The following is a 19,600-nucleotide window of genomic DNA, read 5'->3' on the forward strand; positions in this document are numbered from 1 at the left end:
AGTGGAATGGAATGGGAGAGGCTGGCAAACAGGATGACTTAGAATTGCCTCTGAGACCGTGAAGACAGTTGAATTCCAATCACACAAAGGATTAAATAAAGCGATTCGAGAGGTTGCAGTACAAACAGATGCAAAAAAAACTCAAAAGACAAAACGAACAAAAAGAACCGCGCTTATTCACGGCGATGAGTCATGTCGACACCTGATCATGCAGGCCTTATAGAAATAAGACATTCAGGCCATCGATTCATCTATTGTAAAACAGACCGAGTCGAGCTGAGATTACAACTCCCTCGTAAAATCACATTCCAGGAATATAGTGTTCTCCACAGGTGTATCGTAGTAAGGGGTTGTCTCGACGAATCCATGTTTCTGATACAACCGCCGCGCTGTGAGCATATCGGGCAATGTGTCTAGGCGAATTCCTCGGTATCCCAGGGCTTTCGCTTGATCGATGATAGCTTCCACTAGCTTATCACCAAGTCGAAGACCGCGTGCTTTGGGGAGAACATAAAGTCGCTTCATTTCACACCAACCGTCCGAGCTACGACGAAGCGCGACGCACCCAATGGCCACTGCGGACACGCCTGATTCGATATCATTGGAAGTAGCGCCGTCATGGAAATTCGATACAATCGAGGTAAATGCGATGAGAAGTGCGCCTCCTTCAGTGGTGGCGTATTTGCCGGGAATTGCGTCGAGCTCCTCTTCAAAGGATTGGAATGTCAGATCGATCCCAAGTGATGCCGCGTAGCCCGAGAACAGCTCACGAATGACTTGGACATCCCTCGGAAACTGTGCATGGTTGATGCGGATGGCCATGGTATCAGAAAAGGGAGCCCGATGAGAATGATGAAACAAGCTCTGCGATCGCGATGACTCGTTGGTTCCCGCAGGAAAATAATAAGAGAGGGCGGAATTTCTCCACATCGGCGTTGCTGTCAAATGCCGATAAGTGGATCTACTGTACGAACTCGCAAAGAAGGCGGATAAGGTGGACTACGACAGAAGACTACTGCGTTAAAGCCAGCTTCTTCTCTGTCTTGTATATTCAACAAAAAAATTATTCACTATTTTTTGATCCCATGTAGAGGCACATAACGTCAATTTGAAGGTTGTAAATTTGAATATCAAAACTTGCCCCCTACCCAGTTCTTCTTCGCCCACTCTTCCGCTGTCTCGGCTTTTATACCCCGTTGCTGATTCCATGTACCCGTCAACTCCCACGCAACACCGTGGCCCTGCCCAAATACCGCCTGGTACTTGAGCATTGCGTTGTGAGGGTCAGAGGCCAACGCAGCCTGCATTTTCTCCATGGTCAACACATTTCTGGCGATGGGTTTTCCAGTGACTCTTTCAATGAGCTGGGCAAGTTGTTCATAACTGATGGTATCCCCTCCAATGAAGATAGGCTCATTTTTGAATGAATCCTCAATTCCCAGCACAATTTCTGCCGTGACCAGTCCAATATCTTGCGCGGTCGTGATAGTGACTTGATTCTCCAAGCCTCCTAATGCGTTGACACAGGCGTTCTCAAGGTCGACTACCCCGAAAGAAGGATCAAAAAGAAAACTCGTGAACATTCCTGTGGAAACAATTGCCCATCGAGTCTTGGCCTGCGACCGTAAAAGATCACGCACATCGAGTTGCTCGTCGAAGAGGTCCTGAGGGGATCCTCGTCCAATGACATCGTAATCCACCCCAAACTGCCATGGGATAAACCGTGGTGTTTCGGCAGCGAGAGCGGCACGAGTAATCTTGAGTTGGACACCGGTGCCTGAGACGAAGCCCATGCATCCGATCACGATTTCATAATTTGCAAATATCGATGCGAGTGTTCGTTCAGAATTCTCAACAATATCCCCAGGGACGATATCTATGCCTAGCCCCTGGAGCGTGGTCTTTTCCTTTTGTTTGGATGGACTGGAAGAGTCGATGGTGCCAGGCCGCATCAAAACCGCGATTGTGGCGGGGCGGCGAGGATGCGCAACCAAAGCACGCAGCACTTGGGAACCCAACTCCCCAGCACCGATGACGAGGATCTTTTGAGATACCGTCATGTCGATTTATTAATTGATGAATTGAAGAAAGGAGGAATGCAGGTCATAAAAGCCATTTGCCTACTCTATCATTCTACTAGTAGCAAGATGTGTGACGCAGAAGCCAAAAGCAATTCGTCGTCTCTGAGCAGGGAAAATAGAAGTGTTCACCCCGCATGCCCTCTGCGAGAATCATTCCACCTCAGGCTATTCCGTCAAGTCCCGAGTTATCGGGCTAGACCGGAGAACCCTGCTTTCCGAAAATAGCGACTGGGGTGTCTATCTGAAGAGCAAGTGGAGCTTCAACCCGGGGGGGACTTTGCTGAAGTATCTATGATTTTTAGAGTATGCGTGTTTCATGAGAAGGTTTCAAGGGCCATTCAACGCCAAAAGCCCCATATCAGGAAAGGATATGTTCCTTCTAGACTAGATTGGTCCCCGCCAACTCTATCGCGAACAACCATATTTCGTGCGCAATGGCAACATTTCGTACCCACGAGCCGAAAGGCGCAAAACAAAGGTAAGTTTCACCGGATGAGCAATGCCCACTAAGCCGAGGGCAATCCAGGACTCCCGCATTTTGAGTTTCATATGAAACGAATGACAATCTCACTGAACATATCAGCCTGGCCGATGTAACGTAGCTGAGTAGTGCGCATCCTACTGGTCTGTTTATTGTGCAGCTTCCTTATGTCATTATTTCTTCCGGATTGGATTATTCATACTCACCACTTGAACAACCACCAAAGAGCGGTCTTGACCAAGCTTGCGAGTGATAAAAATTGGGTTGGTCGTGCGAAATCGACTAGTGGATTGGAACCCTGGAGGGCTGAATAAATGAGTATCCCAGCCACTCCATTCAGTGCAGGAGCCAGCAAATGATCATCGTCAGTGAGGCGGAGCTCAGTAAACCGCAAGAGCGGTCCACTTCTGCTGCCCCAGGCGTGCATTAGTTGGCAGCTAGAGCCGCGTGGGGGCGAGAGAATGTCCCTTTTGTGACATGACGAGCGTCGAATTTACTGAATCTGGCAGGGTGATCAGCACGCTGTGATATTCCCAATTAGCCTTGCTGTTAGCCAAGAGAACTGAATTGAACTAGTTGGAAAATTTTGTCGGTCTTTCAGCCCCATGGGGCTCTGCTCTGCGTGTATATTAAGCTACTAATCGGATCGCATGGCACGGGATGTGCCTGGGAAGTTTCGTTCGCTACAATATGCGCCCCGGACAGGAGTCAGATATGGCTAGCGAGCCATTTATCTCCAGTGCTGAGAGTTCGCGTTCTCCAAACAATGAAGACCAGACAGAAAATAAAGCGAAAAATACACCAGCGACTCGACTTCATCGATCCGCGTTTGTTGCTGTTGGGCTTGTTGCTCTGTACGCGGCGCTAGTGCTCTTCTCCTGGATTGTGATATGCAAGCTCACATATCGACCCATAACCGCGAACCATTATGGGGTCTGGATATCGAAGAAGAAAGTTGACGGTTATGGGTGGACGAAGGCAGAAACGATGTTGGCGAGATACAAGCAAAATGAGAGATGGTATCAAGCGGCTCGGGTCGCCCAGGCGATTGCCGGTGTCTTGACTATCCCGCTCACGTCTGCAGTGTGCTCAAGTGCTGCCGTGGTATATCTTCAATACTCCCGCGATGGGCGACCTCCCACCCTGAGTCTTCGAAAGATGATGACGCTAGCCGACCGAGGTTGGACTGACATTGCGACCTATTGCCGGCTATTAAGAGGCAAGTACCCTCGATACGGCAGTACCTTTCTCATCTGGGCGGTGTTATTGCACATCCTCGGTGCCCTCATATCTCCACTACAACAGCTATTCCTCTCTACGGAGAGTATCAAAATACCAACATTTCCAACTGAAGTCGATTTCCTTCTTGATATTCCAGACAAGTTTGAGGATGTGAACAATGGAGCGGGCGACCCTACAGTCAATATCCTTCGTGAATACCTCACCTCTTGGTCTGGCAATGACAAACCTTCCCAGCTGTGGGCCGAAGATTCCAACTGTACGCGATTCGGAGATATAACGACGCCCGCGAGACAAATGTGTTCCGACGGAATTCCACCCTTGGGAAAGATCTCGATGTTGACTAACCCATTCATCGCTCAGCTGTCAAGGGAGTATAACACTGGTTTGATCCAACAGTTTCTTCCTCGTTTCAACGCGTCCACACGTTACGAAAATATTTCGTCTGAGGAATTTCCAACGAATTGCGACAAAATACCAGGGGCTTTGTCTATCTACCAAAGCAACACTCCTACTAGTATCCGGAATGATACCTCTGAAGACTTATCTTGGGCTCTCCACGCCTGTATGCCTACCGATGTGCGAATAACACCATGGAAAAATACACGTGCTCGGCAAGACTTTACCGAAGTCCTCTTCCTGAATATATCTCTTTCCAGAGACCTCAGCGATTACCTCGGTGAAAGCCGCCGGTCATTTATAGCTTCTCAATATATCCGTGTGACAGTGAACACAACTGCTGGATACTTCGAGTTACCCAACTACATGAACGGAGAGAGAAGCGGGGCCCCTCCTTCGAGGGGACCCAACCGAACACTGCGGAAACTCTTGCTACAGACAAGGAATTACAAGCAATGATATTTAGTATGACCAGAGAGCCGTTCCTTTCTCCCCTCACATGCATGTCCAACCCGGAAAAAATATGCTAACAGGTCCGCACGCTTCAGTAATCACGAGGCACCCGACACAAAAAAGAAGCGGGGCAACGACACAATGCCGGGAATCGAGGAAATCCAACTTACCTGGAACAAAGGGCCACTCCTTACAACTGCACTTGCCCTGTTCGGACCCAATTCTTGGTTGGATCTTGTGAACCGATATGCAAACCTATATGAGCACAGGAACCTTTCAACCAAAGTGGCCCAGGGGCTTTGCATTGACCTTTCTCCTTTCGGCAGACTACTCAGCCAGAACAGTCTCGGTTCATTCGACATGCTCTCGAGAATTGGCGAGGAACCATGTATCCATCCTCAGCCTCAGCCTATTGGTGGTGAAATGCCGGGTTTCTATAACACTGTAGAAGCTGGGCAGTGGTTGCATAACCTTCGACTGGGGCATATCACGGATCTGGCAGGCTTGGGTGATCATGGTTATCTGGTCATGGAGGACATGTTTAACATCGCAGCCTATTTGTCATACATGGCATGGATGACGGATACCACAAGTGCAGCGAATTCCTTGATCATTTCATACGATATGGGATCAGATTCGCAAAAGCCGTCTATTTCACTTGCAGGAATCATTGTCGTGTCAATCTTAATTGGCATTTATCTGATGGCAATTTTAGCAACCGCAATATACGCTTCATGGTTCCCACGCTGGACAGGATCGCTCGACTCCTTTAGCTTATTGAGATTGGGCAGCTCTATCAGTGAGAAGGTTCCTCTCAAAGTATCTGTGGATGATGACAGGGTAAAAGCCTTGGATGAGTTGCCCGGCTGGATTGGATCTCACGTCCACGATGGAGAAACTAGGTCCAAGGAGATTAGTGGTATTTCACTTGGAGGTTCAAGCCCATTGACGCTGAAGTCGAGGTACGAGGCATATAGGCTCCCATTACGACGAAAGCCATGATAATCATGAACATGCATTGAATGAAATTGGGAAACCTTTGCAGGAAATACAAACCAAATAACATCTCTCTTTAATACGATCATTTTCAAACTCAGTCATACTAGTACTTCTATACCCACAAATGAGGTCTCGAACCTGACCTCTGCCTCCAGTGGCTACCCTCAATACCCGCAATACCCTCAAATCACCTCAACAGTGTAAATATACAAGGAAGATATGGCCTCTCGCCACATTCGCCACATCCAGCATGAGTGTATCTCAACGTATAGAAGTGTCACTTTTGACCATTCGACTCCACGGATCGGTGCTCTGTGATAAAATCTAGAGGCTCTTTTACACAGGCTTCACTGAATTGAGTTGAAAGATGGCCAGAGTTGATGAAAAGGTCAAGTTGACTCAGTAGATGTAAAGCCATGGTCTGATTGGGTGGATTCATTCCTTGGTATTTCAATGAGTAAGCAGGATCAGGTGATTTTCTGTTCTGCCGGGCGGTGGGTGATATTGTCTTGGCTTTACTTCTGCCTGAGGCCGCCACTAAGAGGACTGACCTCCGTGGCTGCCTCTGGATGTACACACACTCGAACTTCCATCTCGATTCCAATTCCAGGTGGAACCCAGAACAAAGCAAAAAGCTCGGAACTCCTGCCTCAATCAAATTGACAATGGATCCCACAGATATTTCCGGCTCGGCCCTGACCTGCCTTTGCATGCGGAACCTGTTATTTGGGATGAGGCAACGAGGTCTGACGCAAGCAGGGAAAGCTGGGCCCGAGCATCAGCAGCGCAGGCGAGACCAAGGGGGAGATCGGGCTGGAATTGCCCCAATTTGCCCCTGTGCTAAGAATATTCCACAATCTTTTGGATCCACTTGCCCCAGGCTGAGAGCGTCCCGGCTCCACTCACATGCACCGCGTGATGTAATCCAGCTTCGCCCAACATTTTTCGATCTTCCATTAAACTGGCGGTGACCCAGCGTAGGTATTGGTTTTCATTTCTCATCTTACACTCCCTTTTCTCCCCCACTCTATCCCTGGAATTGACCATTGACCATGGCACCTCTCAAACTCAACTCTCAGAACCTCTCCCAGATCGCTACCGCCGGCGAATCCCAAGTCAAGGTCCCGACCTATGCACGCGGTGGCGCTGTCAAGGAGGGAATCGTCCATATTGGTGTCGGTGGCTTCCACCGAGCTCATCTGGCCGTCTATGTCGATAAGCTCATGCAAAACCATGGGGTGAATGACTATGCCATCTGTGGTGTCGGCTTGCAGCCCTTCGACGTGACGATGCGTGACGTTTTGCAAGCACAGGACGGTCTGTATACCGTCATCGAGCGCTCAGCTAAGGGGAGCTTCGCCAACGTTGTCGGCAGCATCAATTCATTCCTCTTTGCCCCGGATGATCGTGAGGCTGTTATTGCCAAGATGGCGCACCCTGATACCCATATTGTCTCTCTCACCATCACTGAGAGCGGCTATTACTATAACGAAAACACCCACCAGCTGCAAAGTGAGCACCCCGATATCCAATTCGATCTCGACCCGGCCAATGCGAGTAGCCCACGTACCACCTTCGGCTTCCTCTACGCTGCCCTAGCCCGCCGCCACCAACAGGGTCTTAACCCCTTCACTGTTATGTCCTGTGATAATATGCAGAAGAATGGTTCTATCACTCGCCACATGCTTGAGTCGTTCGCCCGCCTGCGAAACCCAGAGCTTGCTAAGTGGATCTCCGAACAAGGCCACTTCCCCAACGCCATGGTTGACCGCATCACACCTCAGACCGCGCCCGCAGACAAGACTGCTCTCGCAGATAACTTTGGTATCGAGGACTCATGGCCTGTTGTTACCGAACCATTCATGCAGTGGGTGATCGAGGACCGGTTCTCCGATGGCCGCCCGCCATTTGAGAAGGTTGGTGTTCAGGTTGTGAGCAACGTCCACGATGTTGAACAGTTCGAAAAGCACAAGCTACGTCTCCTGAATGGCAGTCACTCTGCGATCGGATATCCCGGACAGCTGGCGGGCTTTAAGTATGTTCACGAGGTTATGGAGCATCCGGTATTCCGCAAGTTTGTCTGGCAGATGATGCAAGAGGAGTCGAAGCCTAACCTGCCCGATATCCCCGGCGTCAATATCGACGAGTATTGCCAGACTTTGATGGAGCGATTCTCTAACCCTACCATCATGGATCAACTCCCTCGTGTCTGTCTGAACGCCTCTGGCAAGATCCCACAGTTTATTATGCCCTCCATTGCCGAGGCAATTTGGGTCACTGGCCCCTTCCGCCGTCTGTGCTTCGTCGCGGCCGCTTGGTTCCATTATATCAAGGGAGTTGATGACAACGGCAACAGCTTCAAGGTTGAAGATCCCATGATCGAGGAGCTCCAGGCTAAGGCCCATGCCGGAGGCACAGACCCAGCTGCGATTCTCAGCATCAAGAACCTGTTCGGTGATGATCTTCGCAGTGATAAGCGCTTCATGCAGCAGATCACCATTGCGCTGGAGGAGATTTCCCGGGATGGTATTCTGAAGACCCTGCCCAAGTACGTTGACTGATTGGCGCGACCAGAGCTATAATCTGGAAAACAAAAGTATATCTATGATTGCAAGCGATTTTTTACGATTTTTCTATATGGATCATGAGGTTGTGAGATTACAAGATGTCTTTACTCGGACACGGGATTGGCTATAGATACTGGTAGATGAATGATAGATAACCCCTAATTCTTATTTCATCACACATTTTGTTTTGTTCTCAAATCGTTCGACATTGAGACATGCCATCGTATCCTATTCTACTATTCATACATTGTTCTGCCAGTAATTTCTGTTAAAGTGGGGGGGTATATCCGCGCGTCAATTTTATCTTACAGAACTCACTAATAGACAACCATGCATTCGAAGAACAGTCATGGCTAGCCGCTTTAAACACTCGATCCACAGATGTAAATGCTAAATGCTCACTGCACGACCTCGATGTCGAAGCGCAAGTTCGAAAATCCTCCAAACCGTGCTAGCCATGTAACGATAGGTTGGATTCGTCGGTGGCCTCTTCCAAACGCCCCAAGAGGAGATAAGCGACCCTCTTCCCGAGTCTTGTACCCAACACGCGTCATATTCCGGGGTGCCGATATGCCAGGACTGTGCGATGTCATTCGGCCATGTGAGACCAGTGTTGGCTTCGGTATACCGCTGGTGTTTGATGAAGTGGAGGGTCTCCTTATTCTTGACACAAGTCAGAAAGAATACCTTAGCCAATCGAGATCAAAGTTGCTTTCGTAGAGAGCTTTGATAATCTCCGAGATGTATGGCGCGTCGCAGTTTTTGTATCTCTTGATTTGATCAAGGGTCATAATATTGGGGTCGGTATGTCCAATCTAGGTAAATTCATGGCGCATGATATGAAAGGACCCGAAGTTTTTCTCCTTGGTCGATGAGCGAGGCACTTCGAGAGGTTCAAGTTCCATCCAATGCAGCGTTAAACCAATTTCGAGACTGTCAGGTTGAGACTTGCAGGTTGGGGTCAGCTAGCCATCGTCTGCGCTTCGCTCCCTCTGCTTGCATCTTGTCATATTTTAGAGGATATGCCTCTGCTGCGAGTTGGGGTTCGGGGTTCTGGTTTGAATGAGTTGGTGCGCCATCTGTTCCATGCCAGGATTGTGGACTGTCGTTTCCTTTCACTTCAAGTTGATGGGGAGGGTCTGAGTCTCCTCGTAAGCGTACTACTAATACTAGCTTTCCTGGGTATTGTGAAACAGTAAAGTTTGAGTAATCGCAGGATGATAGGGCTAGCGGGGGGCGGGGGACTAGGAAGGGAGACCAAAGGTCATGATACTAACACCACCTGGGCATTCCGGACACCTTGCCAATACTAACCACTACTAGTATATTTATATCAATATCGTAATCTAAAAGAATTCTAAAATAAGATAATCTTCTGCGGTACTGCATCTTCACCATATTATCTTAAAAGATAGAGAGTCTACATCAGAACATACTCTGGATAATTCATTATGTATATATCTTCTCTATCAACAAAAATTACTAGTACAACTTAAAGTCAATAAAGACACGTCAGTAGAGATCAAACATCAACAAAGGTCACCTAGGCACCTGGACATATATCAATAAAGATCATGTGTTCAAAAAAATCAAACTTCAATCTCCGACTCGGAAATTCCAAGGTTGAAGGTCAGTACTACTTATATTTTTGTTTCATATTTCCAGCAGTTACTAGCTCAATTTTCGAAAATGTCCCGACTCGGAGGTCCAAGCTCTGATTAGAAATTGAAGTATAATCATAAGATCCGAGGTTTAACCGTGAGTCTCTACTGTAAATAGTCTGGGGTACCTGAACCACGGAGTTGGGTCACACTTTCCACACTTTGTAAACTCGTGACTTCATTTTAGCCGGGAGGGCGGACCGAACTGCCGTGTCCGGCTAAACCTCGGGCGCTTCTCCGTGCCTCATCGAGCGCGACTCCACCAACAGCGGATTGCGTCCTTTGACATGCTCATCTTATACGGCAGCATTGAACGCTGCTCATGTACGCTACACGAAGCGGGGAGTACCGGCCCAGGCGAGTAGCCCAGGTGAGTACTTAAATATCAATCCCGCTCTGCTGTCTCCCTCATTCAGCAGCATCCCACCGCAATCCTTTCATCTCCCGCAGCGAGTGTATCGCAACTCTAGCGCAATTTAATCCTAGCCTTAGTCGAAGAGAAACTTGAAAAAAGTATCATTGACTTGTGGCGGCCTCCCATCGTTTCGAAAACTTGAAGAAACGACTACACAGTCGACCCCACCCACCATGGCCCGCATTGACGTCGAACAAGCTATCGAGGAGCTCACCCTCGGCGAGAAGGTCGCTCTGACAGCTGGTTAGTCTTGAATCTCCTAATTTCTTCTCTTCATCTTCTGTCCAATTCACGCATCCCCATAGCTCCCATAGCTATGGTGGTGAAAGCCCGTTATCGAGACGTGGTCCTCGCACTCCATGTCGATCCAAGGCTAACTCTCAACAGGCCGTGATTTTTGGCATACGGTTCCTATTCCACGATTGAATATTCCATCACTGCGGATGTCAGATGGCCCCAATGGTGTTCGAGGCACTCGGTTCTTCAATGGCATCCCCGCCGCCTGCTTTCCGTGCGCGACCGCCCTAGGAGCGACCTGGGACGCCGAGCTACTATCGGAAGTCGGCAAGTTGATGGGTGAAGAGGCTATCGCCAAGGGCACACACATTGTGCTTGGCCCTACAATCAACATCCAGCGATCCCCGCTAGGTGGACGCGGCTTCGAGTCGTTCTCCGAAGACGGTGTTCTTTCTGGCACCCTGGCGGGGCATATGTGCAAGGGCATGCAGGAGAAAGGTGTGGCAGCAACATTGAAGCACTTTGTCTGCAACGACCAAGAGCACGAGAGAATGGCCGTCAATAGCATTGTCACTGAACGAGCTCTCCGCGAAATCTACCTGTTTCCCTTCCAGGTTGCCATGCGCATTTGCCGCTCCGCTTGTATTATGACTGCATACAACAAGGTCAATGGTACCCATGTCAGCGAGAACAAAACTCTTATCGACGACATTCTCCGTAAGGAATGGGGGTGGGATGGACTTGTGATGAGTGATTGGTTCGTTTGACTTGATTCCCATTGCCAATGAGCAACGAATGCTAACCTCGATTTCAGGTTCGGCACATATAGCACATCCGACGCTATCAACGCCGGTCTTGACATTGAAATGCCTGGCAAGACACGTTGGCGTGGCGAGGCTCTCGCTCACGCTGTCTCATCCAACAAGGTCGCCCAGTTTAAGCTAGATGAGCGTGTGCGTAATATCCTGAACCTGGTGAACTGGGTTGAGCCCCTCGGCATACCAGAAGGTGCTCAAGAAAAGGCATTGAATCGTCCCGAGGACCAGGCTCTCATGCGCCGTGCAGCCGCGGAGTCGGTCGTTCTTTTGAAGAATGAGAATGACGTCCTGCCATTGAAGAAGGATCGTTCCGTTCTGGTCATCGGACCCAATGCTCGTATTGCCTCCTATTGTGGTGGAGGCTCCGCCTCACTTGCCCCATATTATCTTGTGACGCCCTTCGAAGGAGTGTCTGCCAAGAGCACCGGCGAAGTGACGTTCACCCACGGCGCCTATTCGCACAAAGAATTACCCTTGCTGGGCCCTCTTCTTAAGACTGAGGATGGTCAAGCTGGCTTCACCTTCAAGGTATACAACGAGCCTCAAAACGCAGGAACGAACCGAGAAGTCGTCGATGAGCTACATCTTACTTCTTCGATTGGGTTCCTTATGGACTATGTCAACCCTAAGATCAAATCCATGACATATTATGTCGATATGGAAGGATTGTTTACCCCAGAGGCCGATGGTCTGTATGACTTCGGCGTAACTGTCGTGGGAACTGGCCGACTTCTTGTGGATGGCGAGGTTGTGGTAGACAACACCAAAAACCAGGAGCAAGGATCTGCTTTCTTTGGAACCGGCACTGTTGAAGTCCGTGGCTCCAAGGAACTCAAGGCCGGCCAAACATACAAGGTTGTCTTTGAGTTTGGTACCGCCCCAACCTCCGACCTCGATACCCGCGGAATCGTCGCATTTGGACCTGGTGGTTTCCGCTTCGGTGCCACTCGCCGTATCAGCGAGGAGGAAATGATCACCGCTGCTGTCGAGGAAGCTGCAAAGGCTGACCAGGTAGTCATCTTCGCCGGCCTCACTAGCGAATGGGAGACCGAGGGATATGACCGTGACCATATGGATCTGCCTCCCGGCAGCGATGAACTGATCAGCCGTGTACTGGCAGTCAAGCCCAATGCTGTTGTCGTTATCCAGTCTGGTACCCCCGTGACAATGCCATGGGTGAATGAGGCTCGTGCTGTTGCGCAAGCTTGGTTTGGAGGTAACGAGTGCGGAAATGGCATCGCGGATGTACTCTATGGCGACGTTAACCCTTCAGCCAAGTTGCCCATTACATTCCCTCGTCGTCTTCAAGATAACCCTTCATATGTTAATTTCCGGTCTGAACGCGGCCGCGTTCTTTACGGCGAGGATGTCTACGTGGGTTACCGATTCTTTGAGAAGAGTGCCGTGGAACCCGCATTCCCCTTCGGCCACGGTCTATCATACACGACGTTCTCACGATCCGATTTGCGAGTGGACACGGTGCCCGAGCAAACTCAATACAAGGAGTCTGGCGAGCCAATCACATCATCCGTTACCGTCACCAACACTGGTTCTATTGCGGGAGCCGAAATCGTTCAGCTCTGGGTTGTCCCGCCCAAGACAGACGTTAACCGACCTGTCCGTGAGCTCAAGGCATTCCAGAAGGTATTCCTGCAGCCCGGTGAGTCCAAGACAGTGCAACTATCGGTTGAGAAGAAGATCGCTTCCAGCTGGTGGGACGAGACCCGTGAGCAGTGGATCTCCGAAAAGGGCCGCTACGAAGTACTGGTGACTGGCACAGGCTCGGAGGAGCTTCGAGGGGAGTTCGATGTTGGAAAGACACGGTTCTGGCTGGGACTGTGAGGTACCCCTCAAGAATAATAAGGTTGAGACGATAAGGAACGACAATGAGTGAGGAATATAGCCACCTAACTAAGTAGCTTCAAGTTGTATCTAGGTATGCATCGGACTTCCAATGTTACTATGAAATTTACGATCAAGACTGAAATTGAATCCCACTGAGCTTTACAAATAAACATCGAGTTCATTTTGTCAGTAGCCGTAGTTTCATGCGGTCAATTCCTGGCCTTTGTCATCTCGGTACCAGGTATACCTCGGTATTTCATAAATTACTACGCTTCCTTTTCTGTCTGCTTTGAAAGCCAATTAGGTATGCCCTGATGGGTGCTTTTCGTGGCATGTCCTTTAACTGGGCGGTGTTTCTGTCGCTTATTTGCATGATGTGACCGAAGCCTGCATGCCCCGCAGTTTGAAAGAGGGGAAAGAGGGATAACTCCTAGCATCTCTGGATTTTGACTGATCACTACCAATCATTATGTGATGAGACCCGACGAGATTATGCAACATCTCATGCATAAGAGGGGCTCGCACCCAACAACCATGCATTGCACTTTATGTATCGTGCTCCGCAATCATATCCTCTTGGGTTCATATCTTTGCCCATCTCCCAATTTGAAATATCATCCGCCGTGCTTATTTTGTCTTGCGATTCTCCCATACCTTGACTACATCAAGGATTGAAATACTCAACTATGGGCTTGACAACCGAAGATATGAAGAATACGGCGGGAGTTCTCGTTGTCGTAGGAAGTGGGGGAGTAGGACTCGCCATTGCTCGCCGCATGGGAAGTGGGCACCATATTGTACTCGCAGACTTTTCAGAAAAGCAGCTGGAGTTGTCGGCGCAGGCGCTTCGGGAAGAGGGACAAGTCGTGGACACAGTTCGAACAGATGTCGCTAGCATGGAATCTGTCCAGAATCTTGTGCAGCATGTGACAAAATTTGGTCCGATCCGTGCCATCGCTCATACTGCGGGCTTGTCGCCGGTACAAGCCTCAGCAGATCAAATCTACCAAGTTGACCTGCTTGGGGCAGCACAGGTTATAGAGGAGGAATTTTATCCCCATGTGACACATGGTACAGCGATGGTCGTTATTGCTAGTATTGCTGGACACGGAAAGCATAGTGCGATCTCACCAGAGCTCGAGAAACATCTGGCTATCGCACCATCAAGTGAACTTCTCCTGCGCCCAGAATTCGATACTAGCACACACAACTCAGATGACCCCATAAAGGATTATTTGGGCCGAATGAAAGCATATTCAGTCTCGAAGAGAGCTAACATTGTGCGTGTTCAAGCTGCCGCAAGCGCATGGGGTATCAAAGGAGCACGGATCAACTCGGTGAGCCCAGGGGCAATAGCGACCGCAATAGGTCGGCAGGAGATAGACGGTCCCATTGGGGGATCAGCTATTAAAGAAGCCATTGCCAGAATCCCTGCAAAGAGAATTGGAAGCCCAATCGAGATTGCCAATGTAGTCGCGTTTCTGTCGTCTCCCGAATCAAGCTTCATTACCGGCAACGATATCATAGTCGATGGCGGATGGGTCTCATCAGATAAATGGGCAGACGCGACTTCAATTGCCGAGAGATAGTTCGTTGCAAGGCTGCAAGTTTCACATCTCTTTTCAAGTTGTCGGTAAACTGTTCGACTCCATCATCTCCTGAGTTTGCCTTTGAGTATATCAATTGTAAATATAATCATTCATGCTTCCACCGGTTTCAGCGTCGGATTGATGCAGGATTCCCTAAAGTCTGGGTGGTCCAAGCCGCACAACTTGAAACTAGCAGACCCAGATGATGATATAGCTCACTAGATTCGAATATACACGTTCAGGCGATTTCGTAGGGGGCACCGAAGTTGAAATCGCCGAATGGGACCGAATTCGACTGTTCGAATCTATTCAAGAGAGAGTGTCACCAGGCAGCGGGTCCTCCAAAGGTCCAATCCAGCCCTGATAAGGGAATTGTACCCATTTCGCTGTCAAGCTCATATTGCGACTGCATACCAAGTGCACCTGGGTGGAGGTATTGGCCTCCCAAGCCACAAGGAATGCTGCCAAGGCCAACTGGCATTGCCATCTGCAATCCGTCCAAGTTCATTCCGGGAATATCATCTGTTTCTTGAGCTGGTGCAGTCTGTGCTGTAGTAGATTTCTCAATCTCTCTTTCTCTGATGATAGAAATAATAGCGGGTACTTCCATCTCTTTTTTCTTCGGATTCGATGCGGACACCCGCTGCTCCCATGCTGAAAGAGCGATTTTGGTGAATAGATCAAAGATTGGGCCCTCACGCGCCTCCGGAACATTCACGCGTACTTCAAAATGATCACTCAGAACCTGCCAAGCGTTATCTGCTTGGCTGCAACAGGGACGTTTATTTAGGTCCTGTAGGACATGAACATAGGCCGGGAACGGGAAATAGAAACCAAGGAGCCAGCGATACCCCTTCGTTAAAGGGGAGCTCATGATCTTGGCATCAGATTCGAGCACCATCAACGCATGCCGCATCATGATGTCCCGCTGAGCCTCTGTCTGAGACTCTGGAGAGTCAGAGTATCTCCAGTAATGCTCAAGCATATGGCTTTTCGCCAGTTGGATTCGAGCCATGCATAGCGTCATCAAATGGAGAGGATTTTCTGGATCACAAAATTTGAGATATCTATCTTCAATCAGTCTCTCAAGAGCGACCATACTCCAATTGTCAGGAACGAGGCCCCTTTGAGCTCCCTTGGCCACAGATTTCAATTGGGGATTGGTGAAGTCAAGATGGAATTCAGCGTGACGAATGAAATCCCCTAGCACGCATCGGACCACCACGAAGATGGCATCACTTGTCGGGCTTTGAGCTGACGGTGGATTCTTCATTTCAGGACGAAGGTCAGCATCGTTGACGTTAAGAGGGACTTGACAGTCCCAAATAGGATCCAATGCAATCGTTTTAGACTCGCTCAGCTCGCCGATACGGCTATCGATGAGTTTCATAGCCCACCAAAGCCTGCGGTGCATCTCAGCCTCAAAGGGTGGGTAGTCTATTACAGTGGAATTGCTATGGATTCCTAGCCGATTTGCAATACGCATCGCAACTCCAAACATGGATGAAAGTGACCGAGGATCCGTACTGGGTCCGACTGAAAGCTACCAAGTATCAGTACTGGTTGACAAATATCCGCGTGGAAGAGCAAAAGGACGTACCAGAAAGAGATAAAAAGCAGTCAAGCATTCACGGTCATTTGTACGAAGATACTCAGAATTGAGCAGTGCCTGCTGACAAGCAAATTGAAACCTTGACAGCAGCTCTTCCTTAGAGGAGCTGAAGCTGGCCTGGCACTCTTCCGTGGTAAGGCTCATCACCGAGATGGCATAGATACTGAACATCAGTGCTTCAAGAGCCGGGGTCACATTCTTGAGATTGCTAGCTGCCTCGATGATGCGGCCTTGTAGTGTCGGGGTGTGCGTGACCTTGAGTAGGGGGTCGACATTTGTTAAATACATCTGCCAGAGTTGGAAAATCTGAACGGGGTCTGGGTGAAGGGTTGACAGTCCAACAGGCGTGTATCGTAGGCCGAAGAGTAAATGGTCATTATTGACAAAGACTTGGTCCATGGCTCGCCTAATTCCAGCCTGGCTCACTGCATCATGGATTGGCTCGCCGTTATGATCCGATGATTGTGATTTCTTTGGCGCTTAGCATAATGGGACAAATCAAGAAAAGAGTAACATAGACATACCCATTGCTGCCTGAGGACATGCCATAGGTTTCTGGCGAGGGAAATGATCAGTTAGTGTCTTTTTAGAGCAGCCTGTAAAGTCATCGCTATCCTACATACTTCCCATCGTTAGCCTCTTTCGGCGTGGCTGAGGTTGAGCCATGCTCCTCCTCCTCCTCCTCCTCATTCTCGGAATTGTCGTCACTCTCGGCACTATCAACAGGAGCAGAATTCAGGGACACTGTATCTGTTGCTCCTGTACTCTTAAAAGATTCGAACTGGATATGATTCTTCCGGAGTAGCGTTTCATACTTGTGAATCCGGTCTAGTAAGTCTCGCTCCGGGAATCGACGGCTTCGGCGCCTTGGAGTGACCGTCGCCGGAGTGCATTCCTTTCCGAACCGAAGACAGTTCGCGCAAGGGAATTTTCGGTCGCATTTGACCTTACGCTGTTGACAGAGTACACATGCGAGTGGTCGCACTCTTTGAGACCGCGCTCGGGTGCTGGATGAGCCCGATGAAATGGGCGGAACTTGTGACATGTCGACGCCGAGGGCGAGGCCACTGTAACTCACTGGCAACCGTCAATCGCGCTAAGTCAAATCGGTACTTCTAGATTCTCAACTTGTTGTTATTGGAGGAAGAAGCAAAGTAGAATGAAAAGGAAAAGGAAAAAGACAACTTTCGGACGATGCTAAACCCGAGGACGGCTGATGTCATGTGATCTTGGGGATTTCCAAAGTCCGATCGGCCACGAGGAAGGCGCGACTGATGGAAAAGTGAACAACGTGGGAAGGTGCGAAGGAAGACTCTCTTTGACTGTGGGAACCTTGGAAGACAACAGAACAACAGGATACCTAGGTAGTGTTTGCTCATATGTTCTGTTGTGCAGGCTCTGTTAGTCCATACTCCTATATCTTGGTCCTTCTAGCTTAGATTTATTCTAGGATCATTTTATTTCTATTTATTCTCCTTTTTGTGCTAGAGGCTACAGCTATAAACATTGTCCGAAAAGTATGGATGGATAATAGGATTTTAATTAGAGCTGAACGCTAATGGTATACAACACCTTTCCTAAATAGCCAGAGGGGGTGTCCACTTTCCAAGGCTCCTATAAAAAGGGCCCCAGAAGGCACATGGGAAAAGCCATAAGACAAGATCTCTTACAACTTCCCGACTTCTACCCTTCCAAGGTTCAGCCTCCTCTCTCTCTCTCTCTCTCTCTCTCTCTCCATTTTCATCGCTTGACTACCCTGCACCTCCATTCACACTACTTGAAAATGCCATCAACATCATTCTCACCGAGCATCGCCATTATTGGGGCCGGCCCTGCTGGCTTAACACTCGCTCTACTACTTCGTGCCCGTGGTATTAAATCAACCATCTTTGAACTTCGCCAGAAGCCCACCGAGGAAGAGCTTGCAAAGCCATCCGGGTCTTTGGACCTTCACGAGGAATCTGGTCTCGCTGCCATAAGAGAATGCGGACTCTGGGATGAGTTCATCCGATTGACGGGGGACTGTAGCGAGGCCCAGAAGGTTGCCGATAAAGATGGTATCATTTTGCATGAGGATCAAGGAGAGTTGAGTGATCGTCCAGAGATATCCCGTCATGCATTGATCAAGCTGCTTGCCTCTCATCTACCCGAGGCTTCTATTAAGTGGCTGCATAGATTGAAGTCCGTGACCCAGTTTCAAACTACTAGTACCACCAGCCCCAGGGTTCAACTCGACTTTGGTGTCCATGGAATACATTTCGTCGACTTGGTTGTTGGGGCCGACGGAGCTTGGTCCCAGGTTCGGAGTATGTTGACTGCGGTGAGACCGAACTACGTGGGTACTCAAAACATCACACTCACGATCCGGCAATTGACGCTGAAATATCCTCATCTCGATGCTCTGATCGGCCGTGGGAGCTTCTCCGCCTTGGGTCTTCGTCATGGAGTCATGTCCCAGCGTGGACCCCTAGACTCGGCGAGGATCTATGTCTTCTTGACGACCCCCGATGAACAGGCGGCCTTCACCTTGGGTCTTGCTAATAAGTCAGCATCGGCAGCAAAGAAAATACTCCTGACGAATGACGCTTTGCTCGGGGACTGGGGAGAAACAATGAAAGACTTGGTGGCTCTTGCCTGTGACGAGGAAACAATGGATAATCCGGATGCTGTCGTTGACATTCGCCCTCTCTACACTCTTCCGATTGGTATATCGTGGGAACATAATCCAAGTGCAACTCTTGTTGGTGATGCGGCGCATCTAATGTGCCCGTGGGCCGGGGAGGGTGTCAACCTGGCGATGTGGGACTCACTCAGCTTGGCCCACGTGATTTCCAACGCGGTTCAGTCAACAGAACAAACTGGTGCATCATTTAGCTCTCGACTCGGCCCACTTTTGAAGGAATTCGAGCAGACGCAGGCATCTCGTGCCAAAGAAAAGGCAGAAGAAACTGACCGTAACGGGAAGATGTTATTCTCGGAGGATGGAGCTCAGGCATTCGCGAAATTCTTCCAATCCGTGTATGGAAGTGTACCAGAAACAGCAGAAGCTCACCACGAGAGGGGCGGAGAGACGGAGCGATATCGATAAGATGCAAAACAGTTCTCCCTCTGGTACCAGAAATCGAAGTAGCTCGTCGCCTACAGTATGTGGACCCTATCGCCATTCATCAATGCCCCCCCCCAAGGATCGAGCTGAGAAACCAA

General features: G+C 49.4%; 9 protein-coding genes across 9 annotated transcripts; 6 read left to right on the plus strand and 3 right to left on the minus strand.

Annotated features, from left to right (window-relative positions):
* Window positions 1–282: 282 nt before the first annotated feature.
* Window positions 283–822, minus strand: N7533_013337 (GNAT family N-acetyltransferase; the record flags this gene model as incomplete). The annotated part of the gene is made up of 1 exon (XM_057109987.1): window positions 283–822. The coding sequence occupies one exon, from the start codon at window positions 820–822 to the stop codon at window positions 283–285; it is 540 nt and encodes a 179-aa protein (XP_056952689.1).
* Window positions 823–1,130: 308 nt separating this feature from the next.
* On the minus strand, window positions 1,131–2,060 carry N7533_013338 (aromatic alcohol reductase; the record flags this gene model as incomplete). Its single annotated transcript, XM_057109988.1, has 1 exon — window positions 1,131–2,060. One exon carries the CDS (start codon window positions 2,058–2,060, stop codon window positions 1,131–1,133), a length of 930 nt encoding a protein of 309 aa, XP_056952690.1.
* Window positions 2,061–3,252: 1,192 nt separating this feature from the next.
* On the plus strand, window positions 3,253–4,659 carry N7533_013339 (uncharacterized protein; the record flags this gene model as incomplete). Its single annotated transcript, XM_057109989.1, has 1 exon — window positions 3,253–4,659. One exon carries the CDS (start codon window positions 3,253–3,255, stop codon window positions 4,657–4,659), a length of 1,407 nt encoding a protein of 468 aa, XP_056952691.1.
* A 135-nt stretch (window positions 4,660–4,794) lies between these two features.
* N7533_013340 (uncharacterized protein) lies at window positions 4,795–5,655 on the plus strand (the record flags this gene model as incomplete). The annotated part of the gene is made up of 1 exon (XM_057109990.1): window positions 4,795–5,655. One exon carries the CDS (start codon window positions 4,795–4,797, stop codon window positions 5,653–5,655), a length of 861 nt encoding a protein of 286 aa, XP_056952692.1.
* A 1,049-nt stretch (window positions 5,656–6,704) lies between these two features.
* Window positions 6,705–8,213, plus strand: N7533_013341 (mannitol dehydrogenase family protein; the record flags this gene model as incomplete). The annotated part of the gene is made up of 1 exon (XM_057109991.1): window positions 6,705–8,213. One exon carries the CDS (start codon window positions 6,705–6,707, stop codon window positions 8,211–8,213), a length of 1,509 nt encoding a protein of 502 aa, XP_056952693.1.
* A 2,255-nt stretch (window positions 8,214–10,468) lies between these two features.
* N7533_013342 (beta-glucosidase) lies at window positions 10,469–13,192 on the plus strand (the record flags this gene model as incomplete). The annotated part of the gene is made up of 3 exons (XM_057109992.1): window positions 10,469–10,538; window positions 10,683–11,289; window positions 11,347–13,192. 3 exons carry the CDS (start codon window positions 10,469–10,471, stop codon window positions 13,190–13,192), a joined length of 2,523 nt encoding a protein of 840 aa, XP_056952694.1.
* A 689-nt stretch (window positions 13,193–13,881) lies between these two features.
* Window positions 13,882–14,784, plus strand: N7533_013343 (uncharacterized protein; the record flags this gene model as incomplete). Its single annotated transcript, XM_057109993.1, has 1 exon — window positions 13,882–14,784. The coding sequence occupies one exon, from the start codon at window positions 13,882–13,884 to the stop codon at window positions 14,782–14,784; it is 903 nt and encodes a 300-aa protein (XP_056952695.1).
* Window positions 14,785–15,106: 322 nt separating this feature from the next.
* On the minus strand, window positions 15,107–17,619 carry N7533_013344 (uncharacterized protein; the record flags this gene model as incomplete). Its single annotated transcript, XM_057109994.1, has 5 exons — window positions 15,107–16,327; window positions 16,385–16,867; window positions 16,921–16,951; window positions 17,020–17,463; window positions 17,600–17,619. The coding sequence occupies 5 exons, from the start codon at window positions 17,617–17,619 to the stop codon at window positions 15,107–15,109; spliced, it is 2,199 nt and encodes a 732-aa protein (XP_056952696.1).
* A 560-nt stretch (window positions 17,620–18,179) lies between these two features.
* On the plus strand, window positions 18,180–19,484 carry N7533_013345 (FAD-dependent oxidoreductase; the record flags this gene model as incomplete). Its single annotated transcript, XM_057109995.1, has 1 exon — window positions 18,180–19,484. The coding sequence occupies one exon, from the start codon at window positions 18,180–18,182 to the stop codon at window positions 19,482–19,484; it is 1,305 nt and encodes a 434-aa protein (XP_056952697.1).
* Window positions 19,485–19,600: the final 116 nt, after the last annotated feature.

The sequence above is a fragment of the Penicillium manginii genome (genome assembly GCF_028828005.1).
Source record: "Penicillium manginii strain IBT 31320 chromosome Unknown utg000011l:1.0-1395921.0:1.0-1396616.0, whole genome shotgun sequence".
In the NCBI taxonomy this organism is placed as follows: Eukaryota; Fungi; Ascomycota; class Eurotiomycetes; order Eurotiales; family Aspergillaceae; genus Penicillium; species Penicillium manginii.